General features: G+C 46.8%; 1 protein-coding gene across 2 annotated transcripts; it reads left to right on the forward strand.

Annotated features, from left to right (window-relative positions):
• On the forward strand, window positions 1-13,919 carry GNL1 (G protein nucleolar 1 (putative)). 2 transcript variants are annotated; one of them, XM_005553644.5, is made up of 12 exons: window positions 1-169; window positions 585-750; window positions 1,110-1,246; window positions 1,386-1,537; window positions 1,655-1,726; window positions 2,738-2,945; window positions 3,116-3,211; window positions 3,640-3,834; window positions 9,072-9,250; window positions 9,328-9,490; window positions 9,766-9,906; window positions 10,292-13,919. In XM_005553644.5, exons 1-12 carry the CDS (start codon window positions 97-99, stop codon window positions 10,531-10,533), a joined length of 1,824 nt encoding a protein of 607 aa, XP_005553701.1. In that variant the 5' UTR covers window positions 1-96; the 3' UTR covers window positions 10,534-13,919. The 2 variants fall into 2 exon arrangements, with proteins under 2 accessions (XP_005553701.1, XP_065400314.1); XM_065544242.2 differs by lacking the exon at window positions 585-750.
• Window positions 13,920-24,313: the final 10,394 nt, after the last annotated feature.

The following is a 24,313-nucleotide window of genomic DNA, read 5'->3' on the forward strand; positions in this document are numbered from 1 at the left end:
GGGTCCCGGGCCCCTGCGGCGGGGACTGCCCCGGGGGGCAGTCAGTTGAGGCGGCAGGAGCTCGGCGGAGGGCGGGCCAGGTGACTGGTCCGGGCCATGCCGAGGAAGAAGCCCTTCAGCGTGAAGCAAAAGAAGAAGCAGTTGCAGGACAAACGGGAGCGGAAGAGAGGTCAGTGCGGGAGCTGGAGGAGGAGGCGGGGCTCGGGCTTCCGCACAGCTGGAAGGAGGGGTGTGCCCGCTGCACCTCTGGGGGTCGTGGGAGGGGGTCGTGGGACCGCGCCAACCCTCGCGGCCTATCGCGGAGGGGATCTCCCACACCACCCCCCCACATCTGGAAGGGGTGGGGAAGGATGGAGAGTTGGGGGAGGGGAATCCCTCCAGCTCGCACGGGGCGCCGTCCCTACTGCTCCCTGGAGGAGTGATTCCCCCCCACGCACATCCGGGAGGGTCCCGAATAGGGTGGTTGGGAGGACAGAGCGTCGGAAGAAGTTGAGTGGGATGAAGAAGAGTCAGACCGGTGGGGGAGAGGGTCTTATGGCCCCTGAGAGCTGGCCAGCACTGGCGTCACCGGCCCCTCCCCGCAGGGCTTCAAGATGGGCTGCGCTCCAGTTCCAACAGCCGCAGCGGGAGCCGGGAGCGGCGAGAGGAACAGACAGACACCTCGGACGGGGAGTCTGTGACCCATCATATCCGCAGGCTTAACCAGCAGCCTTCTCAGGGGCTGGGTCCACGAGGCTACGACCCAAATCGGTGAGGGTGGGAGGGGGCGCTGGTCCCGGCTTTCCCGCCTACCCGGAAATCAGAGCTTTGGGGGAAAGCGGGCTGCTGCTGGTGAAGACGGTGGGCCTGCGATGCCACAGTTCTCCGCTAGCCCCTCGGCTCCCCAGTGCGGGCCACAATCTTGCTTTCCAGAGGGGCTGGAGAGAGTTGGGCTTTTAGAAGGAGGAGGCTGAGTATTGCCTGAAAGAAGGACTTGGGGGAAGGCTGATTTGAGAGAGGAGACTTGAACGACGAGAGAATGCTTTGCGAAGTTGATTGTCCAAGAGGGGAGAAAATAGGAGTTTGTGGCCACAGGATTGCGCTGGATGTCTCGGTCCCTGTTCCCTTAGATACCGACTGCATTTTGAGAGAGACAGCAGAGAGGAGGTAGAGAGGAGAAAGAGAGCAGCCCGGGAGCAAGTTCTACAGCCGGTCAGTGCTGAGGTGTTGGAGCTGGACATCCGGGAGGTCTATCAGCCTGGCTCAGGTGAGTGAGAGCAAGACAAGTATTGGGCTGGGGAAGGAGTTTGGAAAGGTAAGAGCCTAGTGTGAGGATGGAGGGGTCTGGGATGTACTCTTGAATCCTAAAAATTCCCTCACACTTGGACTTTTTCCTGATTTCCCAGTTCTGGACTTTCCTCGACGTCCTCCTTGGAGCTATGAGATGTCCAAGGAGCAACTAATGAGCCAAGAGGAACGGAGCTTCCAAGAGTATCTTGGGAAGATTCATGGGGCTTACTCCTCTGAGAAACTCAGCTACTTTGAGCACAATCTGGAGGTGACAGTGTACTCTAGGGACAGGAGTGGGGCATAGTGACCAATGGTCAAATTGGCTCGGGATCAGGCTTGAGAGGGACTCTGTGTTCAGGTTCTCTTCCTGATCTTGTCTTTTTAGACATGGAGGCAGCTGTGGCGTGTGTTAGAGATGTCTGACATCGTCCTGCTTATCACTGATATCCGACATCCAGTGAGTACTAGGAATAAGGGTGGCCAAGGAGGAGGAGGGAGAAAGGTTTTTCAGGAGCAAAGGTCAGAGGCAAGAGTTGGGAGACAGGTATCTATTTTCCTGTCTTTCTGACCTCTACCTAGTGCTGATGTCTGCAGTTAGGAACTCAGTTTTTTATTCTCTCTTATAGCCTGTCACTCCTCCCTTGGCCAGCTCACTCTCCTCTTCAAAACAGCCATGTCCTATCCTTTAACTCATCACAGTTAGACCAACAGAAAATCCAAGTGTGGAGCTCCAGGGATTCTATGAATGCAATTGGGGGCTTCCTCCTGCCCAGCCCAAAGATGCCCTTTCTTCCTTATCTCATTTCTCTAGTACTGCCGCATCAGTTGCTACAGAACCCACCTGGAATCGTAGAGTAGTAGTTAAGGCTGTAGACTGCTGCTGGACTGCCCTGTATGAATCCTAGCTCTGCAACTTCACTCTTGTCCTCCAGTGGGAGAAAGGGAGGTCTGTGAGGACCGTTTAGGTTGGAGGTCCTTAACAATGTGTACACACACACATGTACTGACACATACATCATGTGCACATCAATATACACAGGCATGTTTGCACACATGTTCACAGTCACATTGTTAACACACGAACATGCACACGAGTGCATGTACTTGCATGTGTACACACTTATATAGTTGTGCGCACACAAAAGCAGACTAATTGTTACCCTAACACCCATCCCTATTTCTGATCCCAGCCTTTACCTCAGTGTGCTAAGTGACGCTGTTTCCTTGTCTTGTTTTGGGTTCATTTCCATCTCTAATCATGACCTATAGGAAGCCCCCTGAGACTCAGAAATATTACTAACCCCTGTTTTGTCTTCCTTTTTCAGTTTGGCTGGTTTATAGTTTTTAGCCCAGAATCTGCTACCACCAGGGCCTTGTCTCTGAGCTATGCCTGCTAAGTGGGGAGCTGGAGGCAGAGAACTCTGGGTTGACCTTTCACTGCTCCATCTTCTTATCAACCCTGTCCTAGGTTGTGAATTTCCCGCCAGCACTTTATGAGTATGTGACTGGAGAACTTGGGCTGGCCCTGGTGCTGGTTTTGAACAAGGTGGATCTGGCCCCGCCAGCTCTTGTGGTTGCCTGGAAGCATTATTTCCATCAACACTATCCCCAGCTCCATGTCGTCCTTTTCACCTCTTTCCCTCGGGACCCCCGCACCCCACAGGACCCTAGTAGTGGTGAGTGGGCAATGAGAGAGGGCAGCTTGGGAGAGGTGAGTTGGCAGGGGACAAAGGGGAGAACAGAGAGGCTTGTTGACAAGGGGGCACCTGGTCTTGGGCCTAAGGGTGGTGGGAGAGATGAGAGGCCTAAGCCCGTGTGCCAATCCTTTCGTGCCTTCTGATCTCAGTCTTGAAGAAGAGTCGGAGGCGGGGGAGAGGATGGACTCGGGCCCTGGGGCCAGAGCAGTTGCTGAGAGCCTGTGAAGCCATCACTGTGGGGAAAGGTATGTGGCCCTTAGAGGAGGGCTGTAGGAGGACATGGGGAAGACCCAAGATGCAGAATCATTTTGCTCACCTTTCCTGAAGCCACCCGCTGTATGGTGGAGATGTGCAAGAAGCCGGGGAAGGGATAGAGTAAGGAGCAGACTGACCTGGTGGGACGAGAGGCAGCAAGTAGTCGGGAGCCTCAGTGGCTTGCTGCCTTTAGCCTTCCTAGTACTTTTCAGAAGCTCAGAGAGATGTGCATGATTCCAGGGAGGGTGGGATCAAGTGACTTTTGGGAGATTCTCTGACCTGCTCTTGTTCAGGTTGGCACTGTACACCTCCAGAGGGTGCCAGTTACATAATCTGTGCAGGCTGCAAGGCACAGTATGTGCCATCATACACAGCAGCCCTGGGGAGGACCTCTTTAATCTTCTCCTTCTTTGAGCAGTGGACTTGAGCAGCTGGCGGGAGAAGATTGCTCGGGATGTAGCGGGGGCCACCTGGGGTAATGGCTCCGGGGAGGAGGAGGAAGAGGACGATGGCCCAGCAGTCTTGGTGGAGCAGCAGACTGATTCAGCAATGGAGCCAACCGGCCCAACCCGAGAGCGCTACAAGGATGGGGTGGTGACCATCGGCTGTGTGGGTAAGGAAGTGGCAGCTTGTGCGTGGTGGCCTCCAAGGAGGTACAGAGTTTTCATATTTGGAAAAGAGAGAGGGTGATCACGTTTCATTAGGCCCCAGGGTGTCTGAGGGGTGATCTCTGCCAGTGGTGGTGGGCAAGGCAGAAGAAGCATCTGCTGCAGTGGAGGGATCATTGACAGCCTGGGTTAAATTCAGCCTTTTCTCAGCTGTGAGGTCTTGAGCAAGTGATTTTGCTACTCTGAGTCTTAGTTACTTTGACTTTTTTTAAAAAAGGCCATTGATACCTGATTAAAAGAATGGATGTGGGCCATTTGTGAGAGCTCATGCCTATAGTCCCAGTGCTTTGGGAGGCTGAGATGGGAGGATTGCTTGAGACCAGGAGCTCAAGACCAGTCTGGGCAATATAGTGAAACCCCATCTTTACAAAAGATTAAAAAAAAAAATAGCCAAGTGTGGTGGTGTGTGCCTGTAGTCCATGTTACTTCAGGGGCTGAGGCAGGAGGATCACTTAGCCCAGGAGTTCAAGGCTGCAGTGAGCTGTGATTGTGCCACTGCACTCCAGCCTGGCTGACAGAGTGAGACCCTGTCTTTAAAAAGAATGGATGTGAGGAATGATGAGAATAGTGTTGAGAGAGCCTAAGAATATCTGACAAATAGTGATAATAGTAATAATTATTATTATTAAAACTTAGTGTTTATATGGTGCTTACTATGTAACAGGCACTGTTTTAAGTGGTTTATATAAACTATTTGAATTGTAGTAATTAGTCTGTAGTACAGTGATCATCAAATCGTAGTAGGAGCTCAGCAAGTATTAGTTTTCTTCTAGGTTTTAACCCTTTAAGTTTGTTGCCAAGGAGAATCTCCTCTTAAGGGCTTTGTCTCAGCTCACAGTGGAGGAAAAAGGAATGTATCATTAGGACCCAGGGCCTGTCTTCATTTAGGGTAGGAGAGGTAAGAAGAGACCTTGGACAAGTTGTGGTATCTGAGGTGATATTGGAACCAAATTAGGCCCAACCCAGAAGAAATTAGGGAATGTGGAGTAGGTAGTTGGACTCCTTGGAAGTGCCCTGACTTATCTCTTAGTGTCCTTTTTGTCTTTGGAAGAACCTGCCTCATTGCTCCTCTTTCTAGTCATTTCATCTGGCTGTCCCTTCCCTGACTTCTGATCCTAGGCTTCCCCTCACAAGGAGCCTCTGTTCCCTCTCTTAGCAGGCTCTGCTTTAGCTGGTCTCTATTCCAGGTGCTGTGAGAGGGAGTTTGCTGTGGCACAGGCACCTCTGAGTTTGGATTTCCTTCCAGCTCTCATTCATTTACCCATTCAACAAATATGTACTGAACGCTTACCAGGTGCCAGATATTCTAGGGATGAGACATACTGCTGTGAAAATGGCAGAAAGGTCTCTATATTCATGGAGCTTATTTTCTTGTGAGTAAATAGGTTTTGTGATCCGAAATCATGTAGGGGCAGTGAAGGCAATAAAGCAACGAAAGGGGCTAGAGAGTGACTGAAAGGAGAGGTGCTCAGGGAAAACCTCCCTGAGGAGAGAACTGGTTGATGAGATGAAGTGAGCCATTCAGAACTGTGGGGAAAGGTTCTTGAGGAAGGAATGGGCTTGGAGATTCTAGGACCAGCAAGAGTGCCTGGAAGATTGAAGTATGGGAGCCAGGATAGAGTATTGGGAATGAGGTCAGCAAGATCGCCAGGGCCCACATCATGTAGAGCCCTGAGGCTGTGACAGCCATTTTGGATTTTATTCCAAGTCTCATGAGAAGCCAAGGGTAGCTTCTGAACAGCAGAATGATAGATTTGATTTTGTTTCTTAAAAGTATACCTCCTGAGTAGAGAATAAATGATGGGAGGTGGGCAAGAAGGGGAGCAGAGAGAGCAGTTGAGGCTATTTCAGTAATCTAGGAGAGAAATAAGAGTTGCTTAGAGTAGGATGCTGGAGCTGGAGGTGGTGAGACAGGGCCAGAAGCATGATATATTTTGAAGGTAGAGAAAATGAGATTGCTAATGGTTTGCAGTTGGCACATGAAGGAAAGTGAGGATAAAGAAGGACTTCCAGGTTTTTGTCTTGAGCAACTGGAAATACTGAGATGGGAAGACTAGGGGAGAAGCAGATTTGAAGGCTTTGGGGAGGAGAGGGGAATCAGAAATTAAATTTCAGATTCTTTTTAAATGTCCCTAGTGGAGATGTTGAATAGGCAGTGGGCAAGTAGTCAGCAGCTTAGGGGAGAGAAGAGGATAGAAATTTGAGTTTGGGAAAGATTTAAATTTGGGGAGCCATTGATGGATATATATGGTATTTAAAGCCATGGAATTAGGCTGGGCACAGTGGCTCACGCCTATAATCCCAGCCCTTTAGGAGGCGGAGGCAGGTGAATCACCTGAGGCCAAGCATTTGAGACCAGCCTGGCCAACATGGTGAAACCCTGTCTCTACCAAAAAATACAAAAAATTAACCGTGCGTGGTGGTGCATGCCTGTAGTCCCAGCTACTCAGGAGGGTGAGACAGGATAATCGCTTGAATCCTGGAGGCGGAGGTTACAGTGAGCCAAGATCATGCCACTGCACTCCAGCTTGGGCAACAGAGCGAGACTTTGTCTCAAAAAAAAAAAAAAAAGCCACGGAATTGGATGAGATGTAGGAGAGAAAGGAAATAGGTGGAGAAGAGGAGGTCAAGGATTGAGCCTTAGGACAAGCCAGCATTTAGCTGGGCAAAGGAGAGTGAGAAGGAGGAAAACCAAGGGAGTGTCCCAGAAGTCAAATGAAGAAGGTGTTTGAAGAGGAAAGGAGGGATTAGCTGTGTCAACTGTTGCTGACAGGCCAAGTGAGAGAACAGAGACCTGCTCAGCGGGCTTGGCAATGTGAAAATCCATAGTTTCAGTGGGGTGGAGAAGCCAAATTGGAGTAGGACCATGAGAGAAGGTGCAACAACTTCACATAAAGTTATGTGAAAGGAGCCTGACACAGTAGCATCCATACCGCACAATTTCAGTTGTATCAAGTTTGAAAGCTGCAAAATTAAGCTGCATTGTTGAGAGACACACAGGTCATAAACTAAAGAGAAATGTAAGGAGTGGATTCTCTTAAAAGGATAAAGTTCACATGTGTAGAGGGAGAGGCTTATGATCAAGAAGGATGAATGGAGGCCGGGTGCGGTGGCTCATGCCTGTAATCCCAGCACTTTGGGAGGCTGAGGCAGGCGGATTGCTTGAGGTCAGGAGTTTGAGACCAGCCTGGCCAACATGGCAAAACCCTACCTCTACTAAAAATACAAAAATTTAGCCGGGCGTGGAGCCGTACGCCTGTGGTCTCAGCTACTTAGGAGGTTGAGGCATGAGAATCACTTGAACCTGGGAGGATGAGGTTACCATAAGCCAACATTGCACCGTTGCACTCCAGCCTGGGCAAGGGAGTGAGACTCTGTCTCAAAAACAAAAGCAAAAACAAAAAAAGGAAAGATGGAACTTGTTGTCACACACTGAGTGGTGTCGGGTTCATCAGGCTGCACATGTATGTTCTGTGCTTTTTTTTTTTTTTTTTTTTTTTTTTTTTGAGATGGAGTCTTGCTCTGTCACCCAGGCTGGAGTGCAGTGGCCGGATCTCAGCTCACTGCAAGCTCTGCCTCCCGGGTTTACACCATTCTCCTGCCTCAGCCTCCCGAGTAGCTGGGACTACAGGCGCCCGCCACCTCGCTCGGCTAGTTTTTTTTTGTATTTTTGAGTAGAGAAGGGGTTTCACCATGTTAGCCAGGATGGTCTCGATCTCCTGACCTCATGATCCCCCCGTCTCAGCCTCCCAAAGTGCTGGGATTACAGGCTTGAGCCACTGCGCCCAGCCTTCTGTGCATTTTTGTGTATATTATAGTTTACAGTTACAAAGAAGATAGCAGGAAGAAGTGGTGAAAAGTAGCTAAGTCTTTTAAGGAGTTTTCCTGCAAAGCGAACAGAGAAATGGGTCTGGTGGTGGTCGTCAAAGGAGAACTTTTCTCTCCCTCCTTCCCTCTCTCCCTCCTAGATACTTCCACGTGTTGTAAAGATTGAGCACAGTGGTACATCTTTTCTTAGCCACAGTCAGCTCCCCAGGAGCAGTGCTGAATGGGCAGAACTGGATTTTATAGGGTTGGGATTTTTGCCAGGTGAGTAAGATAGAGGGGAGAGGTGGGACCAGGGAGTTCCAGGTTTCTGAACAGGCCTGGCTGAGGAGCTGGATCATGAAATCTGAGTCAAGTAAGAAGAAAATTGAGGACACGAGTTGGATATTGCATAGTGTTACTGTGTTAAGGTCAGGGGTCAAAGACTTACTGGAATGGAGGAACCAGAGTAAGTGAGCTGGAAAGATGAGTTGTCAGGGCAGAGAGGGTTGCTTGGAATTGAGGCTTTGGAGCTGTGAAGTGACAAGATGCAGGTATTACCACGGGAATGGGCAGCTGAGGTGGGGTAAATGAGATGCTCTGTGGAAGGGAGATAAAGGCACTGAAGTCAGCCAGAAATACAAAAACTGGTAGTGGTTTTGAGCAGAGTGGCAGTGAGTCCCAAGGCTTCCAGTTTCCTCCCTGGACAAGTCATCGTAATTATTATTATTTTTTTCAAGATAAGAGTTTCCCTCTTGTTGCCCAGGCTAGAGTGCAATGGTGCAATCTCGGCTCACTGCAACCTCCGCCTCCTGGGTTCAAGTGGTTCTCCTGCCTCAGCCTCCCAAGTAGCTGCGATTACAGGTGCCCACCAGCACACTCAGCTAATTTTTGTATTTTTAGTAGAGATGGGATTTCACCATGTTGGCCAGGCTGGTCTTGAACTCCTGACCTCAGGTGATCCACCCACCTTGGCTTCCCAGAGTGCTGGGATTACAAGCGTGAGCCACTGTGCCAGGCCAAGTCATGGTAATTATGAGATGTGGATCACTTGTACTGGGTACTTACTGTACTGCAGGCACTGACCCACACAAGTTGTATTGGTTATCTCATTTAATCCTGACCACCCTAAGGTAGGGAGGTGTCTGCGCTGTAAAATGAAGAAGCAGAGACTCAGAAAGTTAGTTGCCCTGACATCACAAAGCTGGTAAGTGGAAGGGCCAGGATTTAACCCTGCGAGCCCAGAGCATGATTTGTATTCTGCAATACCATTTCCTTAATTTCTGAGCCTTAGTTCCCCTTTTACCTATAGGTATAGCACCAAGTCCCACCACAGAGTAAAAACCTGTTAAACATTAAATTTCCTTGCCTTCCTCAGGTTTCCCTAATGTGGGAAAGTCCTCGCTGATCAATGGGCTGGTGGGGCGGAAAGTTGTGAGTGTCTCCAGAACCCCAGGCCATACCCGATACTTTCAGACCTACTTTCTTACTCCCTCCGTGAAGCTCTGTGACTGCCCGGGCCTCATCTTCCCATCTCTTCTGCCTAGGCAGTTGCAGGTATGAGGGGGAGGGTGGGTAAGGGAAAGAGAGAAGGTGGGACATTGAGGAAGGTACTGAGTGCTCATTTCCCTCAGGTTCTGGCAGGGATCTACCCCATCGCCCAGATCCAGGAGCCCTATACTGCTGTGGGCTACCTGGCCTCCCGAATTCCCGTGCAGGCCCTGCTCCACTTGCGCCACCCAGAGGCTGAGGACCCCTCAGCGGAACACCCCTGGTGTGCCTGGGACATCTGTGAAGGTGAGTTCCATGTGCCTGGCTTCACCCCACCTGGTTTCAGCTGCTCTTCCTTACCTGCCTCGCCTTTTACCCTTCCCTGTCTCCTTTCCTCTCCTCAGAGATTCTGCCATTGATGAAGCTGCTGTCCACTCACCCCTAGATTTTTGTTGCATAGCCAGTAAGATCTCTGGCCTGGAATGTTTTGGGGAAAACTAGAAGGACTGTGTTATGGGAGTGGGAATATAACTGGTATCTGGTTAATGCCTTCTCTTTCCATTATTCTTTTCTCCCTCCAGCCTGGGCAGAGAAACGTGGTTACAAGACAGCCAAGGCAGCTCGGAATGATGTGTACAGAGCAGCCAACAGTCTCTTGCGGCTGGCAGTGGACGGCCGCCTCAGCCTGTGTTTTCATCCCCCAGGCTACAGTGAACAGAAAGGTCAGAGCCCAGATATTCTTCCCTAGCCCCCTGCCATGGTATAGGTAAAAGGGTGTGGGCTTTGTGGCCAGAGAGCAAGAGGGTCAAACCTGGATTCTGTACCTGTTGGCTAGCTCTGTAACTTAACATCTGAGACGTTTTCTGATCTGCAAACTGAGGGTAATAATTGACCCTTAGCATGGTGATTGTAACTTTTGAAGTTGATGTGCACAAAGCTTCTGTTCAGCAATCTGCACATAGGAAGTTGAATGAATGGATGAATGAATGAATGCCAGCAGCTATAAAGATTATTGTTATTCCTAGTCTTTGCCTCTTCCCCATCTTTCTCTGGCTTTAGTTCCTTGCTCAAAACTCTCCTCCATTTTTTCTTGTTTTGGTTCCCCAGGCACCTGGGAGTCCCATCCAGAGACCACGGAGCTGGTGGTTTTGCAGGGCAGGGTGGGGCCAGCAGGTGACGAGGAGGAGGAGGAAGAGGAAGAGCTGAGCAGCTCCTGTGAGGAGGAGGGAGAGGAGGACCGGGATGCGGATGAGGAGGGAGAAGGGGATGAGGACACCCCAACCTCAGCTCCAGGGTCCAGTTTGGCTGGCCGAAACCCTTATGCCCTGCTGGGTGAGGATGAGTGCTGAGTTCCTCGCCCAGTGCCATCTTCCCACCCAATGTCTTTGCTTTTGGACTGACCTGGGGGTATCTCCCCTCTGCCACCCCAATTGTGAATAAAGATTGTTTGCTTTGTAGCCCCTTCCCCAGATGAACTGAGGTGAGCGGCTGTTCCAGGCTAACAGCTGTGGGAGGCTTCTCTCCTCTTCTCCCTTCTTTTTTCATGTATTCTCTTTGCAAGGGAAAGTTCTCTTAGGAGTTTGTTTAGTAGGTTCTCAGTCTCTGAAACCTGCTTCCTCTACCCACTCTCCCACTCTGCACTTTAGGAATCCCATTATCTACATGGGGAGGGGAGGTCTAAATCCAGCTCCCTTTTGGAGTTTGTGCCATTCTCCGATTTGAGCAGCAGCCCTGTGCGCCCCCTGCTGCCAGACCTAGTCATTCCAGGAGCTTCTGGGAGAAGTAACAGTAAGAGAGGAAGTGTCCCAAGCTGATGTCTCTAAATGAGATTTTTACAGAAATTGTTCAAATTCAGCAAATATTTATTGAGGGTCTGTTGTGTGTCTTGACCTGTGCTGAGCACCAAGCATATAAGGATGTACCACTGAAGCCTGGCCATGATCAAAACCCCACCTTCAGGCACCCAAGTTTTTGGATTAAGAAGGGTGAATGATGTTCTGCAAATCTTGGCTCATGCAGTATAATTCTAGGTCTTCATGTTGATATAAATTTTTAGTTAAGGCAAAACGCTTGTGAAAATGTCGATTTAATGTGTACGAGTAGAGTTTTAATTGTGAACAACTAGCGTGCACATTTATGATTTGAGCAGAACAGCCCTTTAAGTACAGTGTTAAGTTTCATTATTTAAAAGCCTGGCAGCTGCGAGTATATGAGGTACATAGGGGTGGGCACAGAACCAGCCTCCTGAATTCCATTTACTCTGGTTTGGAGGTGGAACAAAGATGACCCAGTGCAGGGTCAGAGCTAGAACCTAGCAGGTGGCCAGAATCATTTTAGGGTTTCACCTCAGCATTGCAGCAGAGATCAACTCTCTCGTGAGTCAGGGCACCTTAGGCCTTGCTGTATATCCCTTTGTTAAGCCAGCAACTAGACTCCTAGATTTAATTCTTTAATTCTTTTCGAAATGGAAGAATGAGCTTTGTTTTACTGACTGCCAGTGTTGTCTATATTGGATGATAGCAAAAAGTGTAGTTTGACAGGTTGACCACAAGATGGAGGAGTGAAAAGTACTAGACTCCTTTTTGCTCTAAAGCAGATCCTTTCAGGATCTGAGTCACTGGGCAATTTCTCCAATGTGAGCAGACAGACCCTGTTAACCAAGGAGCAAAGGAAAGTATATTTAAAGAGGCTGAGGTGTTTGGCCACATATTCCTTTATGTTCATCTCCATTGGTCTCAGTGAGGACATAACCCCTGGAATTCACTCCAGTGCAAAGTTTAAATACTACCAGCATGATAATGTACTTGAAGGTTTCCCAAAATGTGCTAGACAAGAGAAAAGGTCCCAGCTGAGAGAAAAATCCACCTGTCTCCCATCTGGGGCTCTATAGCCTCACTGATAGAAAAGGGAAAGGGGCCCAAGCTAAGCTTACTTTGAGGGTTCATAATGTTCAGAGATGCTCAGGGGACTTCTTTGCTTGTCCTCTGGTGAGGACATTGGATTCATTTCCTCAAAATGTGGAGAGAAAGGAGAAAAATCAGAATTCTATTTGTACCTCTGCTGCTTGTGCTGTTTATCTTTGCTTGTCTTTATCTTTTTCCACCTCAAGGGTTTCATCAGGGCATTTGGGAGAGTCTGGGGTGGGGATGAAGAGTTGATTGGGAGCTGAGGAGGGGGGTTTTTTATGCTGAAGATCTGGCAGGAGGCGACTCCTGACACCCCCACAGGGCTAGACTATAAAACCTCTTACCAGGCCTCTATCAAGTGACTTGCTGACTCTGTAGGATAATAGCAACAGGAAAAGAACTGAGGGACCTGCAGATCAGGATGAATAGGGTCCCAACACCAGTGCTGAGGCTGAGGTTAGAACTGACTACAAAGACACAGGAAACCAAGGGCCCAGTCTCCCCTCCACGCTGAAATACCCTTGTCCTCGCACCCTCTTGTCTGGGTCACGTCTACTATGTGAATACTTGATTATGGAGGTCTGGGGCCCTGGTGGCTTCCATAGCTGGCTAGTTTCTTGATGGAGAGAAATCAGGGCTTCTCTCATCCATGCCGGAATCTCACTTAGATGTCAACTTCCAAGTTTCCCTTTTTCCAGATGGGATTCTAGTCCTGGTTCTGGAACAGGGTAGCTGTGTGTGGTCCAGGATAGTTCAGTTATATGGGCCTTTGTTCACTTATTATAATCATTGATACAGTCAACAAAAATTGATTGAAAACAATATATGCCAGACATTTGTCCCTGAGTTCTGGGACAATAACCAAAATTGAATAAGGCAGTATCCTACCCTCAAGGAATGGAAGGTAGGAATAGAATAATAATAATAATACAATAGCTCTATAGCAGTATGTAAACTATAAAAGCATTATGTTACATGTATTTACTGAACTGTCATAACTGAATAAGGTGGTTAGTACCATAATTGCCCCAAGGATTCATTCACTCAGAACATTTGTTGAGCAATTACTATCTGCCTGTCACTTCCAAGTGGTAAGTGAGATAGAAATGGTTCTTTGTGGAGCTCACAATTTATTGGAGAATGGAAACGGACAATTACAAAAAAAAAAAAAATGTGATAAGTTCTGGGAGAAGGGTGGTGGTACAGGATCCAGTGGGGTAGTGGTGGCTCCATATAGGAGAGACCTTGGGATAGTGATCAGGAAGGAGTGGGGGACAGGACTAGAAGCTGCATTAGTATATCAAGTTATGTCAGACTGCCAAAACAAAACAAACACTAAAAATCAGTAGTCCATGGTAAAGAATTGCTTTAGGAACAGCCAGTAGGGGGGTTAAACTGGTGTTGGTGAATCAGGGGAAGCCTCCTAGAGGAACAGATGTCTGTGCTGAGGCCAAATACTGGGCAGGAGTTATCCAGACAGAGGGAAATAGCATTCTGGGCAGAGGAGGCAGCAAAGGTCAAGGAACATGACAACTTTGGAAGACTATAACTTGTTCAGAGGCAGAGGGTGCAAAGGAGAAATGAGGAAAGGTGAAGCTGGAGAGGTGGGCTTGGTCCAGCTCTTGCTGGGCCTTTGTAGCCATGTTAAAGATTCAGGCTTTATCCAGAGGAACATTGAACTTTAAGCCTAAGACTGAAAAGGTGAGAATTGTGCCTTAGAAAGATCACTATAATTGCAGTGTGGAGACTGGTTTGGAAAGGGGAGAAATCAGAGGCTTTTACAGCCATCCCAGGGGGAGAGAATGAACACTAGCATTAGGGTAATGGAAGATGGAAAGAAGAGAAATCGTTTTATGGGTTGCTTAGGAGATAGAAATGACATGTCTTGGGATTGTTTTGCCATGTAGGGGGGAGAGACACGTCAAGAGTATACATCCTGTTTCTGACTTGGCAACTGGGTGTGTCATGGGTCTGTTTCCTGAGACAGTTGTCTACAGTCATACCACCGTGAGCGCCCTGGATCTCATCTGAGACAGTTTATGCAAATGGAGCTCGGGGAAAGAGAGGTGGCTGGAAACAGAGATTTGGGCATCATGGACATATAGGTGTGGGGAGCAGAGAAGGCTGAGGAAGAAAGCAGGAAACATATAAAAAGGAGAGCAGGGAAAGGATCCAGTGAGACAGGAAAAAGTAACATGGTGTGATGAAGCTAGAGGAGGAAGGAAGGGCGGTGTGGAATGCTGCTGATGGGTGTGATGGGTGGTGGCACGGAGAATGAAGAATATCCACCAGCAACGAGAGGGGCCTCCATGGTCTTGGTGGGAGCATTTCTTTGGAGAGGTGGAATCAGAGGCCCCAGATGTCAGAGGGTTAAGGAATAATTTGGAGGAAAAGAGTAGAGGCAGTGGAGGTGAGGAGAGAATTTTCAAAATGGCAGTGATTGCAATGAAAGAAAAACATGGAGGGAGTAGAGTATATGCAGTTGAAGTGTTTTAGTTTGGAGTGTGTTAACATGATGTTAGGAAGAAGGATCAAGTGGAGGAGAAAGGTGAAAATGCGGGAAGGTGGGGCTTAGTGATGGAACAAGCCTTGGGGACAGGTGGGCGTGGTACTGAGAGTCCCAGTGAGGGGAGTGCCCTCAGGCAGGCGCCCATGGCTTCTGTCACAGGAGGGAACAGCGCTGACATTCAGCTGGTTCGCACTGGTACGGCTCAACCAGTTGTTAAAACATATCTGTTCCAGTGTCAGTAATATATGAGTAACTGCAATAAGCAGTAAAAATTATAAATTCTAATACAAACTCAGTTCAAGCTAATTAGGAGATCGCCACAACCATTGGTAAATGGACTTCCCGCTGCATTTGTGAAGCTTTGCAGCGCTATCTGCCGGTGTCTTGCATAACTGCAGGCTGAGAGGCTGCTTTGCGCCTTCATCTTGAAGCACTCTGAGGTTGCCTGTTTAAATTACCTTGGAATCATGGAGTTGCTACTGCTTCTGAATAGTTTGATTTTATTGTTAGTGCATTGTCATTCTTGTGTCAGTAGCAAGTTTCAGTGTTTTAATATTTACAAATACAAAAATTTTTAATAAAATATTAAAGCCAAACTTGAATGAAGAGACAACAAAGTTTGGATATGTTTCTTTATGTGCCTTTTGAAATATCATAAATGAGAATCTTTTGATTCCTCAGGAGAACAAAGAAGAAATATTAATGAGCTGAAGCCTGGAATGTTTTCTGTTACTGTGTAAAAATCAGAATAATATGGAAATTGTTTGCAACTTATTTTGAAAAATTTCTAACGTAGAAAAAGAACAATAAACACTCAAATACTGAAAGATTCAACACATTCTACATTTTGCCATATTCGCCTTACTAGTTTTTACCAGCTTCTGTATTCATCGATTTTTCTACTTACCAATTTTTTTGTTGTCGTTACCTTTTATTTTTAAAAATTTTAACCTTATAATTGTAAATTGGCAAATTATAGTTGTATATATTTATGGAGTACAAAGTGATGTTATGATTCATGAATTACACTGTGAGATGATTAAATAAATCTCATTAACATCTATCACTTTTTTCTTTTTTTTTTTGAGACGGAGTTTAGCTCTTGTTGCCCAGGCTGGAGTGCAATGGTGCAATATCGGCTCACTGCAACTTCCACCTCCTGGGTTCAAGTGATTCTTCTGCCTCAGCCTCCCAAGTAGCTGGGATTACAGGCATCCGCCACCACGCCCGGCTAATTTTTTGTGTTTTTAGTAGAGGTGGGGTTTCACCATGTTGGCCAGGCTGGTCTCGAACTCCTGACCTCAGGTGGTCCACCCACCGCTGCCTCCCAAAGTGCTAGGATTACAGGTGTGAGCCACTGCGCCCGGCCCAACATCTGTCACTTTTTTTTTTTTTTTTTTTGAGACGGAGTCTCGCTCTGTCACCCAGGCTGGAGTGCAGTGGCCGGATCTCAGCTCACTGCAAGCTCCGCCTCCCGGGTTCACGCCATTCTCCTGCCTCAGCCTCCCGAGTAGCTGGGACTACAGGCGCCCGCCACCTCGCCCGGCTAGTTTTTTTTTTTTGTATTTTTTAGTAGAGACGGGGTTTCACCGTGTTAGCAAGGATGGTCTCGATCTCCTGACCTCGTGATCCGCCCGTCTCGGACTCCCAAAGTGCTGGGATTACAGGCGTGAGCCACCGCGCCCGGCCTATCTGTCACTTTTAAATACTTTTTTTGTGGTGAGAATGTTTGAAATTTACTCTCTACATTCAGATAAAGGAGGGAAAAAAGTTAAAAATGTAAAGAAGATACTTACCCTCAACACTTTTGAAATGTACAAGAATTATTTACTGTATTAACTTTGCTATGCAATATATCTCAAAGAAAAAGAAAAGCTTATTTTTCCAGTCCAATGAAGCTTTGTACCCTTTGACCAACATATCCCCATTTCCCCCAGACCCCCAGTCTCTGGTAACCACTATTCTACTCTCTCTTCCTTTGAGTTCAATTGTTTTAGATTCGACTTATAAGTGAGAACATACAGATTTGTCTTTCTGTGCCTAGCTTACTTCACTTAGCATAATGTTCTCCAATTCCATTAATGCTGTCTCAAATGACAAAATTTCTTTTTAAAGACTGAATAGCATTCCACAGTATATATACCATATTTTCTTTCTTTCTGTTTTTTTTTTTTTTTTTTTTTTTTTTTGAGATGGAGTCTTGCTCTGTCACCGAGGCTGGAGTGCAGTGGTGCAATCTCGGCTCACTGCAAGCTCTGCCTCCCGGGTTCACGCTGTTCTTCTGCCTCAGCTTCTCAAGTAGCTGGGACTACAGGCGCCCACCACCATACCTAGCTAATTTTTTTGGTATTTTTAGTAGAGACGGGGTTTCACCGTGTTAGCCAGGATGGTCTCAATCTCCTGACATCATGATCCACCCACCTTGACCTCCCAAAGTGCTGGGATTACAGGCATGAGCCACTGCGCCTGGCCTATATACCATATTTTCTTTCTTCATTCATCTGCTGATGAACACTCGGTTTGACTATGTAACTTAACTGTTGTTAATAGTGCTGCAGTGAATATGGGAGTGCAGGTATCTCCTCGACATACTGATTTCAAATCTCTTTAGTAAATACCCAGAAGTAAGATTACTGGATCGTATGGTAATTCTTTTTTTTTTTTTTTGAGACGGAATTTCACTCTTGTCACCCAGGCTGGAGTGCAATGCCACAGTCTCGGTTCACTGCAACCTTCGCCTCCCAGGTTCAAGCGGTTCTCCTGCCTCAGCCTCCCACCACCACGCCCACCACCACGCCCAACTAATTTTTGTGTTTTTAGTAGAGATGGGGTTTCACCATATTCACCAGGCTGGTCTCGAACTCCAGACCTCAGGTGATCTGCCCACCTTGGCCTCCCAAAATACTGGGATTACAAGTGTGAGCCACTGCACCCAGCCCCATATGGTAATTTCATTTTTAGTTTTTTGAGGCACCTCCATACAATTTTCCATAATAGCTGTACTAATTTACATTCCTACCAACAGTATACAAGGCTTGTCTTTTCTCAACCTTTATTGAACTTTTTTTTTTTGAGATGGAGTCTTGCTCTGTCACCCAGGTTGGAGTGCAGTGGTGCAATCTTGGTTCACTGCAACCTCTGCCTCCTGGGTTCAAGCGATTCTCTTGCCTCAGCCTCCCCAGTAGCTGGAACTACAGGTGTGCACCACCATGCCTGGCTAATTTTTGTATTTTTAGTAGAGACAAGATTACACCAAGTTTGTTGGCCAAGGTGGCCTCAAACTCCTGACCTCAGGTGATCCGCCTGCCTCGGCCTCCCAAAGTGCTGGCATTACAGGTGTGAGCCACTGCACCCAGCCCTGAACCATTTGAAAGTTGGATACATCAGCCAGGCACAGTGGCTTATGCCTGCAATCCCAGTACTCTGGGAGGCCGAGGTAGGCGGATCACCCAAGGTCAGGAGTTGGAGACCAGCCTGGCCAACATGGCGAAACTCTGTCTCTACTAAAAATAACAAAAAATTAGCCGGGCATGGTGGTACATGCCTATGATCCCAGCTACTCAGGAGACTGAGGTGGGAGAATTGCTTGAACCTGGGAGGCGGAGGTTGCAGTGAGCCAAGATAGCACCACTGCACTCTAGCCTGGGCGACACAGCAATACTCTGTCTTAAAAAAAAGAAAAGAAAAGAAAGTTGCAGACATCATGACCATTCACCCCTAACTACTTCATATACATCTCTTACACAATCACAATAGAATTATCATGTTTAATGAGTTAATAATTTTTAATATCATCTAGCATTAAACTTCTCCAATTTGAATGCCTTTTAAAGCATTTAATTTTTCCTAGCTTTATTTAAGTATAATTACCAAATAAAAATTGTATATATTTATGGTATATAGCATGATGTTTTAATATATAGCTTTTTAAAAACTCCCAGAACAGGAACCAATCAAGTTTCAACATTGCATTTGTTTAATGTCCTTTTCTCGCCCCTTTTAAATCTACCGTCATCCAGTTTTTTTCTTCTTGGAATTGGATCTTTGAGGAGACTAGAGCAGTTGTCTTTTAGGCTGTTCAATATTCTAGATGTCTTACTGTTTCTTTGATGTCACTTAATGTGTTCATCTGTCTCCCTGAGTTTTGTGGGGTTTTCCCCCCAATTTCTTGGTTAGATTCAGGTTACCCAATCTTGAGACTAATTCTTCAAACATGCTGTCTATGTCACATTGCCTCACATCAGAAGGCATGTAATATGAAGTCATCCCACAAGCAGTGATGGTAAGTGTGATTGCTTGGTTAAGGTGGACACGGTCAGATCTTTTCTATAAAGGTTATGTTTCCCTCTTTGTAATTAGCAAGTCATCTGCATAGTTCTTTGACACTGTGTGTATATGCTAAAAAACTTTCTCTTATTGCCATCTACAGTGATTCTTGCTTGAATTGGTTATTTCATCAGAAATTACAAAAGGTGCTTTTCGAATTCTCCCACTCCCACGTTTATAAGGGCATAATTACCTAGGAAGGAGATTCTCTCTCCAGCTGGAAAAAGTAGGGTCCTTCTCAAACTCCTGACCTCAAGAGATCCGCCCACCACAGCCTCCCAAAGTGCTTGGATTACAGGCATGAGCCACAGTGCCCGGCCAAAGTAGGGTCCTTCTAAAAGGCAAGGTAGATGCTTATTTCCCTTTACCAGTTTTCAGAATAAGGTGTTGGTATGATACTAATCTCCAAAGGTAGAAAATTTATTATTTTTCTTTTTTTTAAACTATAGATTTAGGGTTTTTAAAATCAATTTAGTATTTCTTTTATTTTTTGAGACAACATCATGGTCTGTTGCCCAGGCTGGAGTGCAGTGGCGCAATTACCACTCACTGCAACCTCAACCTGCCAGGCTCAAGTGATCCTCTGATCTCCTGAGTAGCTGGGACCACAGGTGCATGCCATCACACCCAGATAATTTTTGTATTTTTTGTAGAGATGAGGTTTTGCCATGTTGCCTGAACGCAAGCGATCCACCTGCCTTGGCCTCCCAAAGTGCTGGGACTACACCGTGCCAGGTATCCATTTAATATTTCACAATTGATTACAGTCATTATTCTTTTTGTGCTCAAACTGTACCTTATGTGTCCAGTGGGAGCCTTTTTTTTTTTTTTTTTTTTGAGATGGAGTCTCGCTCTGTCACCAGGCTGGAGTGCAGTGGCGCGATCTCAGCTCACTGCAACCTCCACCTCCTGGGTTCAAGTGAGTCTCCTGTCTCAGCCTCCTGAGTAGCTGGAACTACAGGTGCTCGCCACCATGCCCAGCTAATTTTTGTATTTGTAGTAGAGACAGGGTTTCACCTTGTTGGCCAGGATGGTCTGGATTGGGAGAGGGCCCCAGTGGGAGCCGTTTTAAGCTAACTCCTACATCCTTTCTGACGTACCCCAAAAGTTCTGTGAGCACTTGCTTGCTTTTGACACAACCAGATGTCCCAGGAACAATTTTTACTTTCCCAGCTCCAGATGTGGAATCAGCCATTTTTCTTTTTCTTTCTTTTTTCTTTTCTTTTTCTTTTTTTTTTTTTGAGACAGAGTCTCACTCTGTCACCCAGGCTGAAGTGTAGTGGCATGATGTCAGCTCACTGCAACCTCTGCCTGCAGGGTTCAAGCGATCATCCCACCTCAGCCTCCTGAGTAACTGGGATTATAGGCGTTGCCACTACGCCTGGCTAATTTTTATATTTTTAGTAGAGATGGGGTTTCATTATGTTGGCCAGGCTGGTCTCAAACTCTTGACCTCAAGTGATCTGCCCACATTTAGCCTGCCCACCTTTAGCCTGCTGGGATTACAGGCATGAGCCCCTGCACCTGGCCAAAATCAGCCATCTTTCTTTCTTTCTTTTTTTTTTTTCTGGAGGCGGAGTCTTGCTCTGTCACCCAGGCTGGAGTGCAGTGGCACAATCTCAGCTCACTGCAAGCTCCGCCCCACGGGGTTCATGCCATTCTCCTGCCTCAGCCTACCAAGTAGCTGGGACTACAGGTGTCCGCCAACACGCCCCACTAATTTTCTTGTATTCTTAGTAGACATGGGGTTTCACCATGTTCGCCATGATGGTCTCGATCTCCTGACCTCGTGATTGCCTGCCTTGGCCTCCCGAAGTGCTCGGATTACAGGCGTGAGCCACCGCACCCGGCCAAAATCAGCCATCTTTCTAAGGAACATTGATTCGTGTTAGTGAGGAATGGTCTTTAGTAACTACTCTTTAGTGCTGGGAGAGCTCGTTGCTACAGAGGTATCATTACTTTAAGTCACATTTAGGATTTTAAAAAAATCATGAATTCATATTGGTATTTCCAATTTAAATTGTACATTATAGGTTTTTCCCTCTTCTTTGATTTTGTATTTCTGTATCTTTTTTTTTTTTTTTTTTTTTTTTTTTTGAGACGGAGTCATGCTCTGTCGCCCAGGCTGGAGTGCAGTGGCCGGATCTCAGCTCACTGCAAGCTCCGCCTCCCGGGTTCACGCCATTCTCCTGCCTCAGCCTCCCAAGTAGCTGGGACTACAGGCGCCCGCCACTTCGCCCGGCTAGTTTTTTGTATTTTTTAGTAGAGACGGGGTTTCACCGTGTTAGCCAGGATGGTCTCGATCTCCTGATCTCGTGATCCGCCCGTCTCGGCCTCCCAAAGTGCTGGGATTACAGGCTTGAGCCACCGCGCCCGGCCTTCTGTATCTTTTATCAGGGTAACCGAAAGCCTTGGCTCTTAATGCTCTTAATATATTTACCTATTTGTCTATCCTGCAATATACATAAAATCATTTTAAAATTGTATTGGGCCGGGCACGGTGGCTCACGCCTGTAATCCCAGCACTTTGGGAGGCTGGGGCGGGCATATCACTTGAGGTCAGTAGTTCGAGACCAGCCTGACCAACGTGGTGAAACCCCTTTTCTACTCAAAATACAAAAATTAGCTGGGCGTGGTGGTGGGCATCTGTATTCCCACCTACTAGGGAGGTTGAGGCAGGAGAATAGCTTCAACTTGGGAGGTGGAGGTTGCAGTGAGCCAAAGTTACACCATTGTACTCCAGCCTGGGCAACAGAGCGAGACTCCGTCTCAAACAAACAAATAAAACATCGTCCCGGCATGGTGCACGCACCTATAGTCCCAGCTACTCGGGAGGCTGAGGTGGGTGGATCGCTTGAGCCCGAGAGATCGAGGTTGCTGTGAGCTACGATCGTGCCACTGCACTCTAGCCTGGGCAACAGAGTGAGATCTTGTCTACCAGAAAATAAAAATAAAAAAATTGGGAAACAAAAAATTCTAGGACTTCTGAAGTCACCCCATGAGAAACTGAGTGTGATGAGTGTAGGACTCCTGGTCCCAGCACCTGGTCTTGTTTCTGCTTCTCAAACATGTCCTTTCCACCGGAAGACTTTTATCCCTTTTTGTTCCCTGGTCTGGAATACTCTATCCCACCTACCAGCCACCTGTAGTCTTGCCACATCCAGTCTCTGCTGACATATTCCTCAGAGGGGAATATGTGCCTGATTCCCCTCCTTTCAACCCAGGCAAGGTGAGTTTCTCCTGCGTGAGTTCCTCTATGGCCAATGAGCCTCATACAATTGAGTGTCTACCATCCACCCACCAGCAAGGCCCCGAGACAGCATGTTTTCTTCCCTGTTGATCACTCTATTCTCAGTACCTGTAACAGCGTTGTATTAGTCAGGGTGCTCCAGAGAGTTAGAACCAATAGGATGAAACAACTGTTTCATGCTATCACTGGGGCCGGCAAATCCACAATCTGCAGAGCAGGTAGGCCAGCAGCAAAGAGTTGATGTTGCAGCTCAGGTCCAAAGGCGGTGTGGAGGCAGAATTCCCTCTCTTCAGGGACCTCAGTGTTTTTGTCTCAGGCCTTTGAATGATTGGATGAGGCCCACCCACAATGTGGAGGGCAGTCTGCTTCACTCAAAATGCACCAATTTGAATCATTCAAAACATCCTCACAAAACCATCCATAACATTTGACCAAATATCTGAATACCATGGCTTAGCCAAGTTGACACATAAAATTAACCATCACAAGTACCTAGCACAAATGCATAATTTTATATCTATATGCATATATATTTTCTTATACATACATATGCATGTATACACATTTTTATGATTATAAAAAAGTATATATGGAGGCTGAAGTGGGTGGATCACGAGGTCAGGAGATTGAGACCATCCTGGTTAACACAGTGAAACCCTGTCTCTACTAAAAATACAAAAAATTAGCCGGGCGTGTTGGCAGGCACCTGTAGTCCCAGCTACTCGGGAGGCTGAGGCAGGAGAATGGCGTGAACCCAGGAGGCGGAGCTTGCAGTGAGCCCAGATCTCGCCACTGCACTCCAGCCTGGGCGACAGAGCGAGACTCCGTCTCAAAAAAAAAAAAAAAGTATACATATACATATAGAGAGAAATAAAGGAACGATCCATGTACCTTACAAAGACACTAGAAACATAAATTCATAGATAGCAGCAGATCTCATTGTGATGTTTAATTTTGTGTCAACTTGTCTGGGCCACGGTGTCCAGATATTTAGTCAAACATTATTCTGGATGTTTCTATGAGGGTGTTTTTGGATGAGATTTACATTTAAATTGGTGAACTTTAAATGTAATGAGGGTGAGCTTCATCCAATCAGTTGAAGGCCTGATTAGAACAAAAGGCTGCCCTCTCTCTTTTGTTCTGATCAGAATTTTCTGGAACACCACCTTTGGACTTGAACTGCAACTGTTTCCTGTCTCCAGCCTACTGGGCTCTCCTATCAGACTTTGGATTCATCAAGCCTCCACAATTTTGTGAGCCAATTCCTTAAGATAAATCATACTCTCTCTTTCGCTCTCTGCAAGTATGTATGTATGTATGTACATTCTATTTCTCTAGAGAACCCTGACTAACTCAGAAAGCAAAAATGCCCTCTATGCCAGGGTGCAGTGGCTCATGCCTGTAATCCTAGCATTTTGGGAGGATGAGGCAGGCGGATCACCTGAGGTCAGGAGTTCAAGACCAGCCTGGCCAACATAGTGAAACCCATCTCTACTAAAAAAAAAAAAAAAAAAAAAAAAATTAGCCGGGTGCGGTGGCAGGTGCCTATAATCTTAGCTACTCAGGAGGCTGAGGCAGGAGAATGGCTTGAACCTGGGGGTGGAGGTTGCAGGGAGCCAAAAACGTGACACTTCACTCCAGCCTGGGTGAAAGAGCAAAACTCCATCTCAAAAAGAAAACCAAAACCAAAAATGCCCCCAATCACATCCATGAGATAACCATTGTTAACTGTTTGTTCCGTATTCCTGTAATCTCTCCCCCTACTTTTTCCTGTTTATATATCAGCAAAGATGGATGGAGGGGAAGATTGAAAAAAATGTTTCTTCCAGTTTATATTGTTCTACAACTTTTATTATTTATTTATGATGTGCTTATTTTCCCATGTCAATACATACAGATCTTTACAAAATGATAATGTGATATTTCTTTGTATATACACAGCCTACTTTAACTATTCTAGTACTCCCCCCACGGCCCCTCCCATTATTCACTAGTAGACATAATGCCTCAAAAAACATTCTTGGATGGGTGCCGTGGCTCACACCTGTAATCCCAGCACTTTGGGAGGGTAAGGTGGGCAGATTGCTTCAGCCCAGATATTGGGAACCAGCCTGGGCAACATGGCGAAACCCTATCTC

Source organism: Macaca fascicularis, chromosome 4 (genome assembly GCF_037993035.2).
Source record: "Macaca fascicularis isolate 582-1 chromosome 4, T2T-MFA8v1.1".
Taxonomy (NCBI): Eukaryota; Metazoa; Chordata; class Mammalia; order Primates; family Cercopithecidae; genus Macaca; species Macaca fascicularis.